The sequence below is a fragment of the Oncorhynchus clarkii genome, chromosome 20 (genome assembly GCF_045791955.1).
Source record: "Oncorhynchus clarkii lewisi isolate Uvic-CL-2024 chromosome 20, UVic_Ocla_1.0, whole genome shotgun sequence".
Taxonomy (NCBI): domain Eukaryota; kingdom Metazoa; phylum Chordata; class Actinopteri; order Salmoniformes; family Salmonidae; genus Oncorhynchus; species Oncorhynchus clarkii.
This window is the reverse complement of record NC_092166.1, coordinates 62,204,557-62,220,858: the sequence shown is the minus strand read 5'-3', so window position 1 is coordinate 62,220,858 and position 16,302 is coordinate 62,204,557. Positions and strand designations below refer to the sequence as shown.

The following is a 16,302-nucleotide window of genomic DNA, read 5'->3' as shown; positions in this document are numbered from 1 at the left end:
CCACTCCATATTTTAAAGCAAAGTGGTGGCTGCATCATGTTATGGGTATGCTAGTAATTGTTTAGGACTAGGGAGTTTTTCAGGATAAAAAAAAAACGTATTGTAGCTAAGCACAGGCAGTTCAAGCACTGAGTTACAGTTGACTTAAATCTACTTGAGAATCTATGACAGGATCTGAAAATGGTTTTCTAGCAATGATCAACAAAACAATGACAGAACTTTAAGAATTTTTTTAATAATAAAAACGTTCTTTTTTTTAAACAAATGGGCAAATGGTGCTCAATCCAGGTGTGGAAAGCTCTTAAAGACTTACCCAGAAAGACTCACAGCGGAAATCGCTGCCAAAGGTGCTTCTACAAAGTATTGACTCAGGGGTGTGAATACATACTAGAGGTCGACAGATAATGATTTTTCAACGCCGATACCGATTATTGGGGGACCAAAAAATCCAATACCGATTAAAATCTGCATTTTTTAAAAATTTATGACAATTACAACAATACCGAATTAACACTTATTTTAACTTAATATAAAACATCAATACATTTAATTTAGCCTCAAATAAATAATGAAACATGTTCAATTTGGTTTAAATAATGCAAAAACAAAGTGATGGAGAAGAAAGTAATATGTGCCATGTAAAAATGTGTGCCATAGAAAATATGTGCCATGTAAAAAAGCTAACGTTTAAGTTCCTTGCTCAGAACATGAGAACATATGAAAGTTGGTGGTTCCTTTTAACATGAGACTTCAATATTCCAAGGTAAGAGGTTTTAGGTTGTAGTTAATATAGTATTTACAGGACTATTTCTCTCTATACCATTTGTATTTCATATACCTTTGACTATTGGATGTTCTTATAGGCACTATAGTATTGCCAGTGTAACAGTATAGCTTCCGTCCCCCTCCTTGACCCTACCCGGGCTCACTCGAAGCCACACTCGAAGCATCGTTACCCATCGCTCCACAAAAGCCGCGGCACTTGCAGCGCAAGGGGAATAACTTCTCCAAATCTAAACGCGAGTGACGTTTGAAACAGTATTAGCGCACACCCAGCTAACTAGCTAGCCATTTCACATTGGTTACACCAGCCATTAGGCTGATAGGCTTGAAGTCAAACAGCGCTGTGCTTGCGAAGAGCTGCTGGCAAAACGCCCGAAAGTTCTGTTTGAATGAATGATTACGGGCCTGCTGCTGCTCAGTCAGACTGCTCTATCAAATCAGACTTAATTATAACATAATAGCACACAGAAATACGAGCCTTTGGTCATTAATATGATCGATTCCGGAAACTATCATTTCGAAAAAACAAAACGTTTATTATTTCAGTGAAATACGGAACCGTTCGGTATTTTATCTAACGGGCGGCATCGGAAATCGGTATTTCCGATTGTTATGAAAACTTGAAATCGGCCCTAATTAATCGGCCATTCCGATTAATCAGTCAACCTCTAATACATACAGTACCAGTCAGTAGTTTGGACACACCTACTCATTCCAGGGTTTCTTTAATTTGACTATTTTCTACATTGTAGAAGAATAATGAAGATATCAAAACTATGAAATGACATATGGAATCATGTAGTAACCAAAAAAAAAGTGTTGTTGTTTTTTAAATATTTGAGATTCTTCAAAGTAGCCACCCTTCGCCTTGATGACAGCTTTGCACAATCTTGGCATTCTCTCACCAAGCTTTATGAGGTGGTCACCTGGAATGCTTTTCAATTAACAGCTGTGCCTTGTTAAAAGTTAATTTGTGGAATTTCTTTCCTTCTTAATGCGTTTGAGCCAATCAGTTGTGTTGTGACAAGGTAGATACAGAAGATAGCCCTATTTGGTAAAAGACCAAGTCCATATTATGGCACGAACAGCTCAAATAAGCAAAGAGAAACGACAGTCCATCAGTACTTTAAGACATCAAGTGCTGTCGCAAAAACCAAGCACTATGAAGAAACTGGTTCTCATAAGGACCGCCACAGGAACGTAAGACCCAGAGTTACCTCTGTTGCAGAGGATAGGTTCATTAGAGAGTTTACCAGCCTCAGAAATTGCAGTCCAAATAAATGCTTCAGAGTTCAAGTAACAGACATCTCAACATCCTCTGCGCGAATCAGGACTTCATGGCCGAATTGTTGCAAAGAAACCACTACTAAAGTACACCAATAAGAAGAAGAGACTTGCTTGGGCCAAGAAACACGAGCAATGGACATTATACCGGTGGAAATCTGACCTTTGGTCTGACGAGTTCAAATTTGAGATTTTTGGTTTCAACCGCCGTGTCTTCGTGAGATGCAGAGTAGGTGAATGGATGATCTCCGCATGTGTGTTTTCCACCGTGAGGCATGGAGGAGGTGGTGTTGGTGGTGTGGGGGTGCTTTGCTGGTGACACGGTCTGTGATTTAAAAAAAATTCAAGGCACACTTAACCAGCATGGCTAACACAGCATTCTGCAGCGACACGCCATCCCATCTGGTTTGCGCTTAGTGGGACCCATATTTGTTTTTCAACAGGACATTGACCCAACATACCGCCAGGCTGTGTAAGGGCTATTTGACCAAGAAGGAGAGTGATGGCCTGCTGCATCAGATGACCTGCCCTCCACAATCACCCGACCTCAACCCAATTGGGTTGGTTTGGGATGAGTTGGACCGCAGAGTGAAGGAAAAGCAGTCAAAAAGTGCTCAGCGTGTGGGAACTCTTTCAAGACTGTTGGAAAAGCATTCCAAGTGAAGCTGGTTGAGAGAATGCCAAGAGTGTGCAAAACTGACATCAAGGCAAAGGGTGGCTACTTTGAATAATCTCAACAAAAAATATATATATTATATATAGGATTTTTCTATATTTTTTACAATTTTCTACATAGTATAATAATAGTAAAGACATCAAAACTATGACATAACACATATAGAATCATGTAGTAACCAAAAAAGTGTGTGTGTGTGTGTGTGTGTGTGTGTGTGTGTGTGTGTGTGTGTGTGTGTGTGTGTGTGTGATATATATATATACACACAGTGCCTTGCGAAAGTATTCACCCCCCTTGAACTTTGCGACCTTTTGCCACATTTCAGGCTTCAAACATAAAGATATAAAACTGTATTTTTTTGTGAAGAATCAACAACAAGTGGGACACAATCATGAAGTGGAACGACATTTATTGGATATTTCAAACTTTTTTAACAAATCAAAAACGGAAAAATTGGGCGTGCAAAATTATTCAGCCCCCTTAAGTTAATACTTTGTAGCGCCACCTTTTGCTGCGATTACAGCTGTAAGTCGCTTGGGGTATGTCTCTATCAGTTTTGCACATCGAGAGACTGACATTTTTTCCCATTCCTCCTTGCAAAACAGCTCGAGCTCAGTGAGGTTGGATGGAGAGCATTTGTGAACAGCAGTTTTCAGTTCTTTCCACAGATTGTCGATTGGGTTCAGGTCTGGACTTTGACTTGGCCATTCTAACACCTGGATATGTTTATTTTTGAACCATTCCATTGTAGATTTTGCTTTATGTTTTGGATCATTGTCTTGTTGGAAGACACATCTCCGTCCCAGTCTCAGGTCTTTTGCAGACTCCATCAGGTTTTCTTCCAGAATGGTCCTGTATTTGGCTCCATCCATCTTCCCATCAATTTTAACCATCTTCCCTGTCCCTGCTGAAGAAAAGCAGGCCCAAACCATGATGCTGCCACCACCATGTTTGACAGTGGGGATGGTGTGTTCAGCTGTGTTGCTTTTACGCCAAACATAACGTTTTGCATTGTTGCCAAAAAGTTCAATTTTGGTTTCATCTGACCAGAGCACCTTCTTCCCACATGTTTGGTGTGTCTCCAAGGTGGCTTGTGGCAAACTTTAAACAACACTTTTTATGGATATCTTTAAGAAATGGCTTTCTTCTTGCCACTCTTCCATAAAGGCCAGATTTGTGCAATATACGACTGATTGTTGTCCTATGGACAGAGTCTCCCACCTCAGCTATAGATCTCTGCAGTTCATCCAGAGTGATCATGGACCTCTTGGCTGCATCTCTGATCAGTCTTCTCCTTGTATGAGCTGAAAGTTTAGAGGGACGGCCAGGTCTTGGTAAATTTGCAGTGGTCTGATACTCCTTCCATTTCAATATTATAGCTTGCACAGTGCTCCTTGGGATGTTTAAAGCTTGGGAAATATTTTTGTATCCAAATCCGGCTTTAAACTTCTTCACAACAGTATCTCGGACCTGCCTGGTGTGTTCCTTGTTCTTCATGATGCTCTCTGCGCTTTTAACAGACCTCTTAGACTATTACAGTGCAGGTGCATTTATACGGAGACTTGATTACACACAGGTGGATTGTATTTATCATCATTAGTCATTTAGGTCAACATTGGATCATTCAGAGATCCTCACTGAACTTCTGGAGAGAGTTTGCTGCACTGAAAGTAAAGGGGCTGAATAATTTTGCACGGCCAATTTTTCAGTTTTTGAATTGTTAAACAAGTTTGAAATATCCAATAAATGTCGTTCCACTTCATGATTGTGTCCCACTTGTTGTTGATTCTTCACAAAAAAATACAGTTTTATATCTTTATGTTTGAAGCCTGAAATGTGGCAAAAGTTCGCAAAGTTCAAGGGGGCCGAATACTTTCGCAAGGCACTGATATAGAGAGATATATATATATATATTACACACACACACACACACACACACACACACACACACACACTTTTTTGGTTACTACATGATTCTATATGTGTTATGTCATAGTTTTGATGTCTTTACTATTATTATACAATGTAGAAAATTGTAAAAAAATATAGAAAAATCCTTGAATGAATACTTTCTTAAAAGCACTGTTTAAAAACATAGGAAACTCACATTTTTGACTGTTCTGTGCCTTTAAAGTGAAAAAGACTCAGTGAAACTCTTAACGTGGAATTGCCCTGAAGTATTCCAACATCATATAAGCTCATTCACAGACGTCCCACTACGGTTATTCTTAATGACCTTTAAATACATCTAATCCCTTTCTTCAGCTAATCATCAAGATTCATGCTTAGCTTAGTCTGGTTTGTTGGTTGGTGATGGGCTGGAGCAAAAGCCTCCACACCCCTGCTGACCACTAAACTAGAGTCTAGTAACAGGCAATGCAAGCAGCTTGAGTCATACATATTTGACTAGTCATAATTCCACCAACTTGGAATGCTGGAAAGGTGCTATGGAACATATTTTCAGCGCTAACATGCATGCATGCATCATCATTACAAATCAGACACAACCTGTACACAATTGTTTCTGATTTAATAGTCAACTAGTCATTTTTATCTTTGAAAGGAATATGAGTCAGCATTCTAGAATGCTAAAATGATCCGGGAGGAACAGGGTCGGACATGAATGAATCATCAATATTATACACAAAGTGTCTCTGAGAATCCAACATCAAGTAACAGACACATCCCCACATTCCCCTCACTAATGCTGGGAATAAGACCCCCCCCCCCAGCTGCTTAGTCTTCAACGATGACATCACCAACTTGCAGGAGTCATTTCTATAATTCAAGGCAGAAACTGGCCCTCGAGACAGATTGTTCCTTTTCTGTCCCTCTCAGAATTAACCCATTCCATTCAACACTTTCCAGGAAAAGAGAAGAAGAGAAGATGAGAGAAGAGGTTTGCTGCTGGTCCCACACGGACGGAGAGTATGAAGCAACGTCAACCCTGGGTGACTTATGACTCCATGTAATTACACAGAACATGACAGCATTGCATTTCCTTTGATGGTCACTGTGTTATATATGTCCACATCCACTGTGTTATATATGTCCACGTCCACTGTGTTATATATGTCCACGTCCACTGTGTTATATATGTCCACGTCCACTGTGTTATATATGTCCACGTCCACTGTGTTATATATGTCCACGTCCACTGTGTTATATACGTCCACGTCCACTGTGTTATATACGTCCACTGTGTTATATACGTCCACGTCCACTGTGTTATATACGTCCACGTCCGCCCTTCAGAAATGTATTGACTTAACTAACCTTGGATAGTCATTTATTAAGAAATGGAGGCGTATAATATTTCGAAACAGAAAAATACAAATAAAATGGGTGTATGAGGGTAAGTGAGCATGCTGTCCTGATGGGTTAGTGGTCAGAATGTCATAAAAGAGCAACCAAGATGCATGAACAAAGGAGGAGTAAACCAAAAGCACCATTTTCAGTGTCTAGTGTTTCTAAACCCAAACAACAAGGGTCCAATCACCATTGTTTTCTCCTCGCATGAAAACAAATAAAAGAGAGGTACTGTAAGGGATCATAGTGAGTGAAAGTGACCATCACCGAAAGCTAATTTCCTGTAGAAACCCGAGACACCAACTGAGTGTCTGTTCACTTCCTCTTAGTCTGCCTTCTTGTCTGCTTCCATACGTCTGAAACACACACACACACACAGTCTACTGACATGGTGAAACCCCACATTAGCTGGGGAATGTGTAACACAATGTTGGGTCACGTCTTGGTCTTATCAGTAAGGCGACACAAGGGTTTTTCTCCTGCTCTGCAGATAACACTGAAGAAGACAGATGGGAGTGGGCTGTACTCAGTCAGGACACCGATTTCAAGAAAAGAGGACATCATTGGTTCACCCCATTGACGTGGTCTGTTTTCTAGACGGCATTATCTCATTGGCTGTCTTTGAACACGGTCACTGAGTGAATTTGTCTTCGAACCGTCAGTCAGTAAATCACCGTTCAAAGAGTATATGGGCTCTGTGAACTGGGCTCAACCTTTTAATAATGACGAATGTGTTGGACCTCAATGTAAAATCTCTAACTCCGCTTCACAACATTGGGAGAGGTCGCATCTTGAATTAACTTTCATATGAGCCGTGCATTGATATCAATGGGGAGTTAGAATTTAGGCCACAATTAGGCACACGGGGGATGCAGTGAGTGAGGGAATGAGCACCTATGTGTGCTGGGAACTAGGAACTTTGACAGCACATGAAGCCAGCTTGTCCCGGCATATGCAACATTAAATAATGCACCATGCCAGATGGTTAACCTCGACAACCCCAGACTGCCTGTGGCTCTGCATTCACAGGATGCCAGAACAGCCCCTGGCTAAGAACATATGGTTTCAGCTATGGTTGTCTGGAGAGCAACAACAACAATCATGGTCGTCTCTGTGAATGGCTGGCTGTCGGTGTTCTGTAGAGCCACAACAATCATGGTCGTCTCTGTGAATGGCTGGCTGTCGGTGTTCTGTAGAGCCACAACAATCATGGTCGTCTCTGTGAATGGCTGGCTGTCGGTGTTCTGTAGAGCCACAACAATCATGGTCGTCTCTGTGAATGGCTGGCTGTCGGTGTTCTGTAGAGCCACAACAATCATGGTCGTCTCTGTGAATGGCTGGCTGTCGGTGTTCTGTAGAGCCACAACAATCATGGTCGTCTCTGTGAATGGCTGGCTGTCGGTGTTCTGTAGAACCACAACAATCATGGTCGTCTCTGTGAATGGCTGGCTGTCTGTGTTCTGTAGAGCCACAACAATCATGGTCGTCTCTGTGAATGGCTGGCTGTCGGTGTTCTGTAGAGCCACAACAATCATGGTTGTCTGGAGAGCAACAACAACAATCATGGTCGTCTCTGTGAATGGCTGGCTGTCGGTGTTCTGTAGAACCACAACAATCATGGTTGTCACTGTGAATGGCTGGCTGTCGGTGTTCTGTAGAGCCACAACAATCATGGTCGTCTCTGTGAATGGCTGGCTGTCTGTGTTCTGTAGAACCACAACAATCATGATCGTCTCTGTGAATGGCTGGCTGTCGGTGTTCTGTAGAACCACAACAATCATGGTTGTCACTGTGAATGGCTGGCTGTCGGTGTTCTGTAGAGCCACAACAATCATGGTCGTCTCTGTGAATGGCTGGCTGTCTGTGTTCTGTAGAACCACAACAATCATGGTTGTCACTGTGAATGGCTGGCTGTCGGTGTTCTGTAGAACCACAACAATCATGATCGTCTCTGTGAATGGCTGGCTGTCTGTGTTCTGTAGAGCCACAACAATCATGGCCTCCATCATGTTTCGAATACAGTATCTATTCCATTCTAATTCTCTTTTGACACGGCGCTTATTCCATAAACCTAGTAAAGTCCCCCAAGTCATAAAGAGAGTTACCGTAAGCTCAAGCTGAGGATCACTTCAACCCAAGCCAATGCCATGGATTCATTTTTGCTGAAATAACCAAATCAAGTCACCCGACCTTAGTTAATGATGACTAGTCCCAGTAGGGCTACGAGTACAAACAAACATGCTTATTATAAGAGCAGAGTGGTCCATGGTATGTATGGCATGACAGACACATCCCTGTGATGGTTTTACAGCCACGTTTCCCACACCCAAAAACACAAACAGCATCTCTTACTATGGAAAAACTAAATAGCTCATAGCTTTCCATTTCAGTGCCACTGGCTCCCCGCCTGGAAAACCAGGAATCATTTGTCAAATTCCCGTCGGAAAAATGGCTGTAAATACCCTGGGCCTGTGGGGGAGGTCAGTGAGAGTATGAAGAGGCATTCAACTATGCCGTTACCCTTTCACCTGAGTTGTAATAGGCTAGCTAAGACCCCAGGAAGAGAGAGAAAGTGCTATGTTGAGAACAAACATTAAAAGGATTGTTCACTCCACAGTCAAAGTTTTAAGTTTGCTGAAAGCGGTTGAGCTTCCAACAGGGAATATGAGCCCTTGGATCCATCCAATTCAATTATACATTTAGGATGGACACAGAGACATTTGATATAAAGCTCTTAAAGTTTTGTATAAATAAATATCTCGATTGGACCTCTGCGTAAAATAAATCATTATTTGTTAACCATGTTTTTGTTAAAGTAATGTCAAGAAGAGAGAAAACTGGGTTATGGAAGTACAGAAGTACTAAGGCTAATTCCCCCAGCCTCACCAGAAATAGTGTAAACATTAGATTGGGTTTCAGACCACCCAATAGCAATTCTTTTTTATACCATGTCAATGTCTTCAAGACAAATTAATATCATTTAAAGATGTAAAACTTCTGGCTTGATCATTTGAAAAGATTATAATATTGAAGTTGAAGAAAAAAAAAATGTATTCAAAAATGAATTGCAGCAAGTCATTTAAATCTAATTTAGAACAAGACCAACAAGAGTGGGCTTCTGTCTTAGAATTAGATTCATGGGTTTCTCTTCAACTTCCATCTGGGTTTTGACATCAGTCTATTCGTGTTTGACAACATAAGTAGGTGATTCACTGAGCAGATACTGAACGGTCAGCAGGTTTGTGAAATGGAGGTCGCCCACTCATGGACTGAGAGGAGAAATGTGCAGCCTCTGTATTAGTGGCCTTCCAGAGTTTCAACAGAGGAAAGCTTAGCTGCCCTTACTCATGCCTGAATTACTCATAGACTCCTGACATGCGGTGGTGTGAGCTCAGTGTGTGTGTGTGTGTGTGTGTGTGCGCGTGCCACAGGAGGTTGGTGGCACCTTAACTGGGGAGGACGGGCTCATGGTAATGGCTGGAGCGGAATGGTTTCAAATGTCAAACACAGGGTTTCCTGGTGTTTGATGCCATTCCATTCGGACCGTTCCAGCCATTACCATGAGCCGTCCTCCCCTCAGCAGCCTCCACCCGTGCCTGCGTGTGTGTCTGTTGTTCCGCCTGTCCTCCAGTGACCTCTAGTCAAACATCTGGATGTAGGAAGATGGGAGTATGAGGGTCAGGGTCTGTATGTGAAACCAGCGGTTCGGTTCTAGTTGAGCCAGGGATGGCAGTGTCCTGTACACGACCAGGTATAACACAACACGCCAGAACAGAGGTGTAACAGTATCATGAACCAAGGACAACAGGCCATTACAGAGAACATAAAATTCCCAGTACACCAGGGCCAACCAACTGTAACAGTTCTTTCAACTGTGGTTTAAATAAGTATATGTTGTTCAGTATACAGAAACATTGAGGTCGCAAACAATGCTGGTGATGATTCTTGAGAATGAGAAATGTTTGGAGTTTTCCAATACTGCCAAATGTTGTACATCCTCAAAGCATCTGAAGTAGCCTTGGGCTGTACAGAGATATGATGTGACCACAAGCCACAAACCCAACAATGTGCATATATTTACATGCCAGCATATAGCCACAAACAGGGGCTCACACACACACACACACACACACACACACACACACACACACACACACACACACACACACACACACACACACACACACACACACAGAGGGTACCTCCTAGTCATGAGGGATGGCAAAAATAGTAGCAAGGTACACACGTCTCTATTTACTTTGCCTCTCCATCCCTCCCTCCCTCCCTCTCACTCTCTTCCACTGTGATCTCTCTATCCCACCCTATCCTGTCCAGTCAGCAGATGCCGTGTCAGAGGAACAGAGGTGTGACTGATGGTGGAAGTGTCTGTTTCCTATTATTCACTCACAAATACCTTTACTGTACTCTAATCAGCACCATCATATTTATATACCCAGAGTCACTTGCCTTCATTAGGTCACCACCAATAATTACAATGATGAAGGACTGGTGAATGTTGATGTGTACTTTCAGACCATGCAAAAGCTATACTAAAAGCCAATACGAAATATGGATGCTGTCGGGGGACATTTCCCCCTCAAATGTAGATAAAAGGCTCTGGTACACACACACATGGTTATGACTCAGCAAATATGAGCTCTTCACAATCTATCGTCATCCGTTTAACAATGGCTCCCAATGGAGAGTGGAGCAGCCAGCTAACGGCTGTTGCCCAAGACTTCTGAGGCTGCGAAGGAGAAGAGGAGAGAGTTCTCAACCCTGTGAGATCACTCAGCCAGTGCCTGGCGGCTAGGGGGCCCTGGCCTCTCTCTCGGGGTGTGAGGAATACAGTCAGAGAGAAACATCTCACACACACACACAGTCATTACTACCATAAGACTCTGTCTAGCAGATGCAAGTGTACAGTGGAAAGACTAACAGTGAAATGAGAGAGGGAGGGGAGATGGAGAGAGAGAGAGCTCTGCTTTGGGCTGTAGAGTATGGGGGCAGTAGCAGAGGTCTTTATTTGGAAGAGGTTGTTTTGGTTTAGGGCTATTGTGAGAGCCTGAAGCCACATTCCCAGATGCGCACACACACACACACACAGAAACTAGACACACATTTAGTCACAATGAGAGAGAAACACAGGCTGAGACATAAGGAAGCAGACAATAGCAGACAGTGTGTGGTGAGTGCTAGGGTGCTCCCTACGTGCAACAAAGCCTGTTTTGTGCTTCCTCTGCCCATACCAGTTTATGTGGATTGCACAAGACCTGTACCATGCCTTGTAAGTCTCTCTATCCCTCCTCAGGTCTCCTTCTCTAGCCTTACACATTTAACTGATAACATTGTAGAAGTGACGTGAGACAATTGAGTTAGCGCAGCATGTGGAATGACTCTACTGACTGCTAAGGTCATGCTGTACAGTGGAAGATCATATCTTGTATTCACTAATTTGACAAAGCAAACAAAGAAATACAGCCACTTAATCCTTCTACTTGAATAGTATCCCAGGTAGGAGATATCAAACTGCAAACCTATAGAGATATCAAACATAGAACCTAGAAAGAAATTTCCTTTATAAAACAAGGAAAACCCTCATCTGCAGCTACCGTGTACAGCGGAGTAAACAAACAGTCTGGTTGCTATTCAAAGTAGTCAGAGTAACTACGGTATGATACTGGATAAATACAGATCATATACACTTTTGTGGAAAGTGTTTACCACAGGTATGACGTCAGCACTGGGAGTGGTGGTTATAGAGTTGGAGAGTTTTCCCATGTTCCAGGCAGGGAAACACCTGGCAGTGTGGTGTGTATGGGGGCAGTAGGTCTCAGCAGCTCCCTGACCCTCACATTCCTCTACGGGGGAATTATGCCAGCCTAAATGACCATCTACCTACCCCCTGTGTCCTAACACTACACTAGACCAGTTACAACCACAGATACAGTTTCATAACACAGCTGACTAACCCACTGAGGGAAGGCTTTAAAGACAGTAATGAGAGAGGGTTTGATTTAACTAGGCAAGTTAAATAATAATTTGTTCTTAACTACAATGACGGCCTACCGGGGAACAGTGGATTAACTGCCTTGTTCAGAACGACAGATTTTTGTTTTTTCCCCTCTTAGGCCCATCTGCAGAGTTAGGGTTACACATCCATCCACTACCCACATTAATATTTCAGGAGTAACGGGGGCGTCCTGATGACTTATGGGAGTGGTGCCCCAGTAACGCTGACCCTGCCCAGCTGTCATCTAGACTAGAACTGTGGTCTCCATGCCCACACAGCACAGAATATAGCAGGCCTCATTGCCTCACCATGCCAGCTCCCTCAGTCATGCCAGTGCTGATAATCACACTAGACTGTCTTTGGGTTGGAGATTAGAGCGAGAGTGTTTGTGAGAGTGGGCCACTAAGGAGAGATGAATGCAGGATGCCATTCCATAGCAACTATTGGAATAATCATATAACAATAACATAGCAAGGACACCACAAAATCCCAGTAAGTTACACTATAACCTATAGTCTAATCTGTTTCGATTGGAACAGAGGTTAGCCAAAATACATAAGTATAGGAAATGAGCAAAAAATAAAAATCCTGGTAATAGTTGTTCATTGCCAACTCACCAACATGGTAAACGGCTGTATATGTAGCTAACTATTATACACCAAAATGTTAATTTTTCATTCACTCATTCTTCGAACCAATCAAATTCTTTGTTCCCCAGAGAGCCATTTCCATTGGGTGAAATCTGTCATCAATGGTGTGTCTAATTGGTCCATTCATCTAGATTCTACAGATTTCATTTCCTTTGTCCTTTTTTCCTCATCTCTTCCTCATCAAGCTCCACCTCAATTAGTTTGGCACTAATCAGCAATCACTTGACTTGATGACTCAATGGCATGATCCATGATTCACCGTGCCCTGTTCCACTTCTGTTCATCAGTTAGGTTGTCATGGCCACCAGAGTCATACCGGTACAGTTGAAGTCAGAAGTTTACATAAACTTAGGTTGGAGCCATTGAAACTTGTTTTTCAACCACTCCACACATTTCTTGTTAACAAACTATAGTTTTGGCAAGTCGGTTAGGACATCTACTTTCTGCATGACGCAAGTCATTTTTCCAACAATTGTTTACAGACAGATTATTTCACTTATAATTAATTGTATCACAATTCCAGTGGGTCAGAAGTTTACATACACTAAGTTGACTGTGCCTTTAAACAGCTTGGAAAATTCCAGAAAAGGATGTCATGGCTTTAGAAGCTTCTGATAGGCTAATTAACATCATTAACATCTAATTAACTGTATATAAAACCATATAGACAACGGGTAGACTCATACTGATATAGAAAAATACCAATTTCAGCACTTTACTGATGTTAGGGGTGGAACCCCTCTTTAACCACCCTGTCCTAAACATCTCATAACATCAGAAATTACATTACCTCTTTCTCTTGGTCAATCACTGAGCTTGGAAAATACACAAAAGAAGTACAGGAAACAGTTCCTCAATCAAACGCAGCTGTCATCCCTCACCCAGGGATCACTGCTATAGTAACAGGAAATGTATGGCTTATTATAACCATCCCCTGAAACTACTTCTCATCTGAAAGTAGCCGGCAGGGCCCAATTATATGACACATTCTCCAGGTTCCACGACAATAACACAAAGATAAAGTCTACAAGTTAAAGTTATGAACATCTCATCATAAAAATATGAACTGAATGCCTTCTGTGTTGCATTTGTTTGTTCAAATGAAGGCAGCATATATCCATACAAGGAGGTTCCTGGGGACTGTGTGGATCTGAGGGTCTGTCAAGGCGAGCACGGGCCTGATGACAGGTTCTCTGTTGAATGATTCATCAAAAGTTTGAAGGGGAAAAAAAAGAAAAGAAGAATAGACTGTTTGGAGAACAAAGCCTCGTCTGCTGAAGATGACAATGGAGCGCGTCTCAGACAGAGATCAAAGTGCCGCACTGTAAACTACGCCAGCAGTGAACACACACATTCCCCTGATTCCGGTGTTGAAAACACCCTGGTCTGAATTGATAATATATATGGCTGTTTCTAGGTGCGTTTCCCTCTTGTTTGAATTCAAATGTAGAACAAATGGAAGGGATCAAAAGGAACGTTCCTGAAAATGCCTGGCTAGTTTGATTGGTTGACCAGAATAAGGAAGTTCATACTGTTTTTTTTCCATTCAGATATATATATGCAAGAGCCAAGTCAGCATTAGAAGCAATCATTTGGTAACTCATTCGGAAGAACTTCCTGTTTCTACGTCAGTGTTTCAAATGAAATGTTGATGGTGCAACACACATCCTAAACCTGAGCCCGTGCAACTAACTATTCAAGTCATGTCCTTCAATGCAGCCTCCACCTGTTACACATCCAGTATCAGGTCACGTCAGAGCAGCTTCCCACTTCTCCTTATCTGTAAAAATAGAAATGTACACTACTGTACCAAGTACCAGATTCCAAACCTCCCTGTGTGTACATGTACAACCTCTATCAAGAGATCTGACCCGTTATGATAAAAAGGTGGACGTTCACATGCTCTGGAACCCCAGGGTCACTGGTGATTTGGCAGTTCCCCTTCAAGCGCTACACAACTACATCAAGCTGGTATGTTGAATGACCGATTGAGGTGTGTTGAGGACCAGCTGCCTCGGCCAGCCGACCAGCCCACATCCTACAGATCTACTCCCATCTGCCCATCTCATTTCTGATCCAGTGATTTACTGTGTCCGCGAGTGTGAACATTGGGTGGGTGTCCATTTCCTTTTGCCAATTGTTGATTAAAACATGTCATTAGCTGTGTGTTTTCTTGTCACTCTTGGCTAAAAACCTAAATTCAAGATCGTCTTTGCTAAGGATTTCCCTGTCCTTCTGTGAACCTTGTGTTCACCTGCATACTGCACAAGCGTGTGTTTGTGCGTACTTGTGACCTTGCTGTGACAGAGCAGTGTGTTCCCTCAGTAATCTGCCCCGTGCACTCATGCAGACAGACACAGGCAGGAGACCTGAGAATTCCAATGGAATGTGTCAGGAATGAGGAAATGTGGTGGAGGCCTCAGAAGAGTGGACAGGGGTGGGGAGGCTAGCGCTCAAGCTGATCAAACACCAATGGGAAAACTGTTTATAAAACCCTAATCTCTTCTGAAACAAAAATCGCCACATCTGTTAGATACCAGCCATGGGGTGTGAATGTGGAGTTATGTGAATATGAGAGTGGACATATGTATTTACCACAATGTCAAAATATCTGAGTGTGTTATTTAAGTGTGAAGACATATTGACTCTTTATGATGACGTTATTTAATTGGGTAATATAGTAAGCATCATAAGAAACTCTTACTACTTCATTAGGTCTTACTGAGTATTACACGCCACTCCAAACTCAAAGGGAGAGGGGGAAAAAAGTGTTTATTTTGTTGCCATTTGTTTCACTATTGGCATTGCAACATTTATTGATCTGAGAGTGGACATTCAGACTTACCTCTAAGACCTGAACATAACTTGCTGGGAACCATCCCCTGACTCCATCCAGCTCTCCTTCCCACCAGCCGCCAGGCAACGGCTGAACTATCTTTATGATTTCTCCAACTTCAAAAGTCAAACCCTGCTGATGTTGATCCCCGCTGAAGGAGTATAAACTTTTGCAGTAAGATCCAGACATCGTTATCTTCTCCGGTATAACGTCGGGTCCGCGCGTAGATTCACACAGACTGATCCCCTTCCTCGAGATTCACTTGGCTCTTTCTTGTCACACTTGTAATGTTCATTAGTTAGCGCATCAATGACAACAATCCAACATGTTGCGAATCTGGTTAAAGTACTTTCTGAGTGAATGAAAAGGTATCCCTTGTCAAAAGAATCCTGTAAAATCCTGAACTCAGCGCAGATGCGTTCTGAGCGTGTGTATATGGGCGCTTCTCCGTTTGTGTGAACTCCCTTTCGCAAAGACCACAGTCAAGTCTGTGCTCCTTCAATTCCGATTGCGCCTTTCTATGAGATAACTCGGTACTCGCTTCCGTTTTATTTTTGCACATGAGTTATGTTGTGGGGATTAGTAATCAATTAGCAACTTTCACCAAGGCTGGGCCTATTCAAATGTAATGTACTTTGTCAATTGAATCACTTCTCCAAGACGCGATTGTTTATGAAGGTTTGACAAGGCGACCGTGGAAAATAATGTGACTTTGCCATAACGTGAACTGTTGAAACGGAGCTCCACCGAT

The 16,302-nt window shown here is 42.4% G+C and overlaps 1 protein-coding gene across 1 annotated transcript in view; it reads right to left on the bottom strand.

Moving 5' to 3' along the window:
* Nucleotides 1-16,240, bottom strand: part of LOC139376663 (growth arrest-specific 7b) — a 54,046-nt gene extending 37,806 nt beyond the window's left edge. Inside the window, exon 1 of the mRNA XM_071119501.1 lies at nucleotides 15,561-16,240. Coding sequence (XP_070975602.1) covers nucleotides 15,561-15,740 — 180 coding nt within the window. The 5' untranslated portion in view covers nucleotides 15,741-16,240. The remainder of the gene's footprint in view (nucleotides 1-15,560) is intronic.
* Between the last annotated feature and the right edge of the window lie 62 nt (nucleotides 16,241-16,302).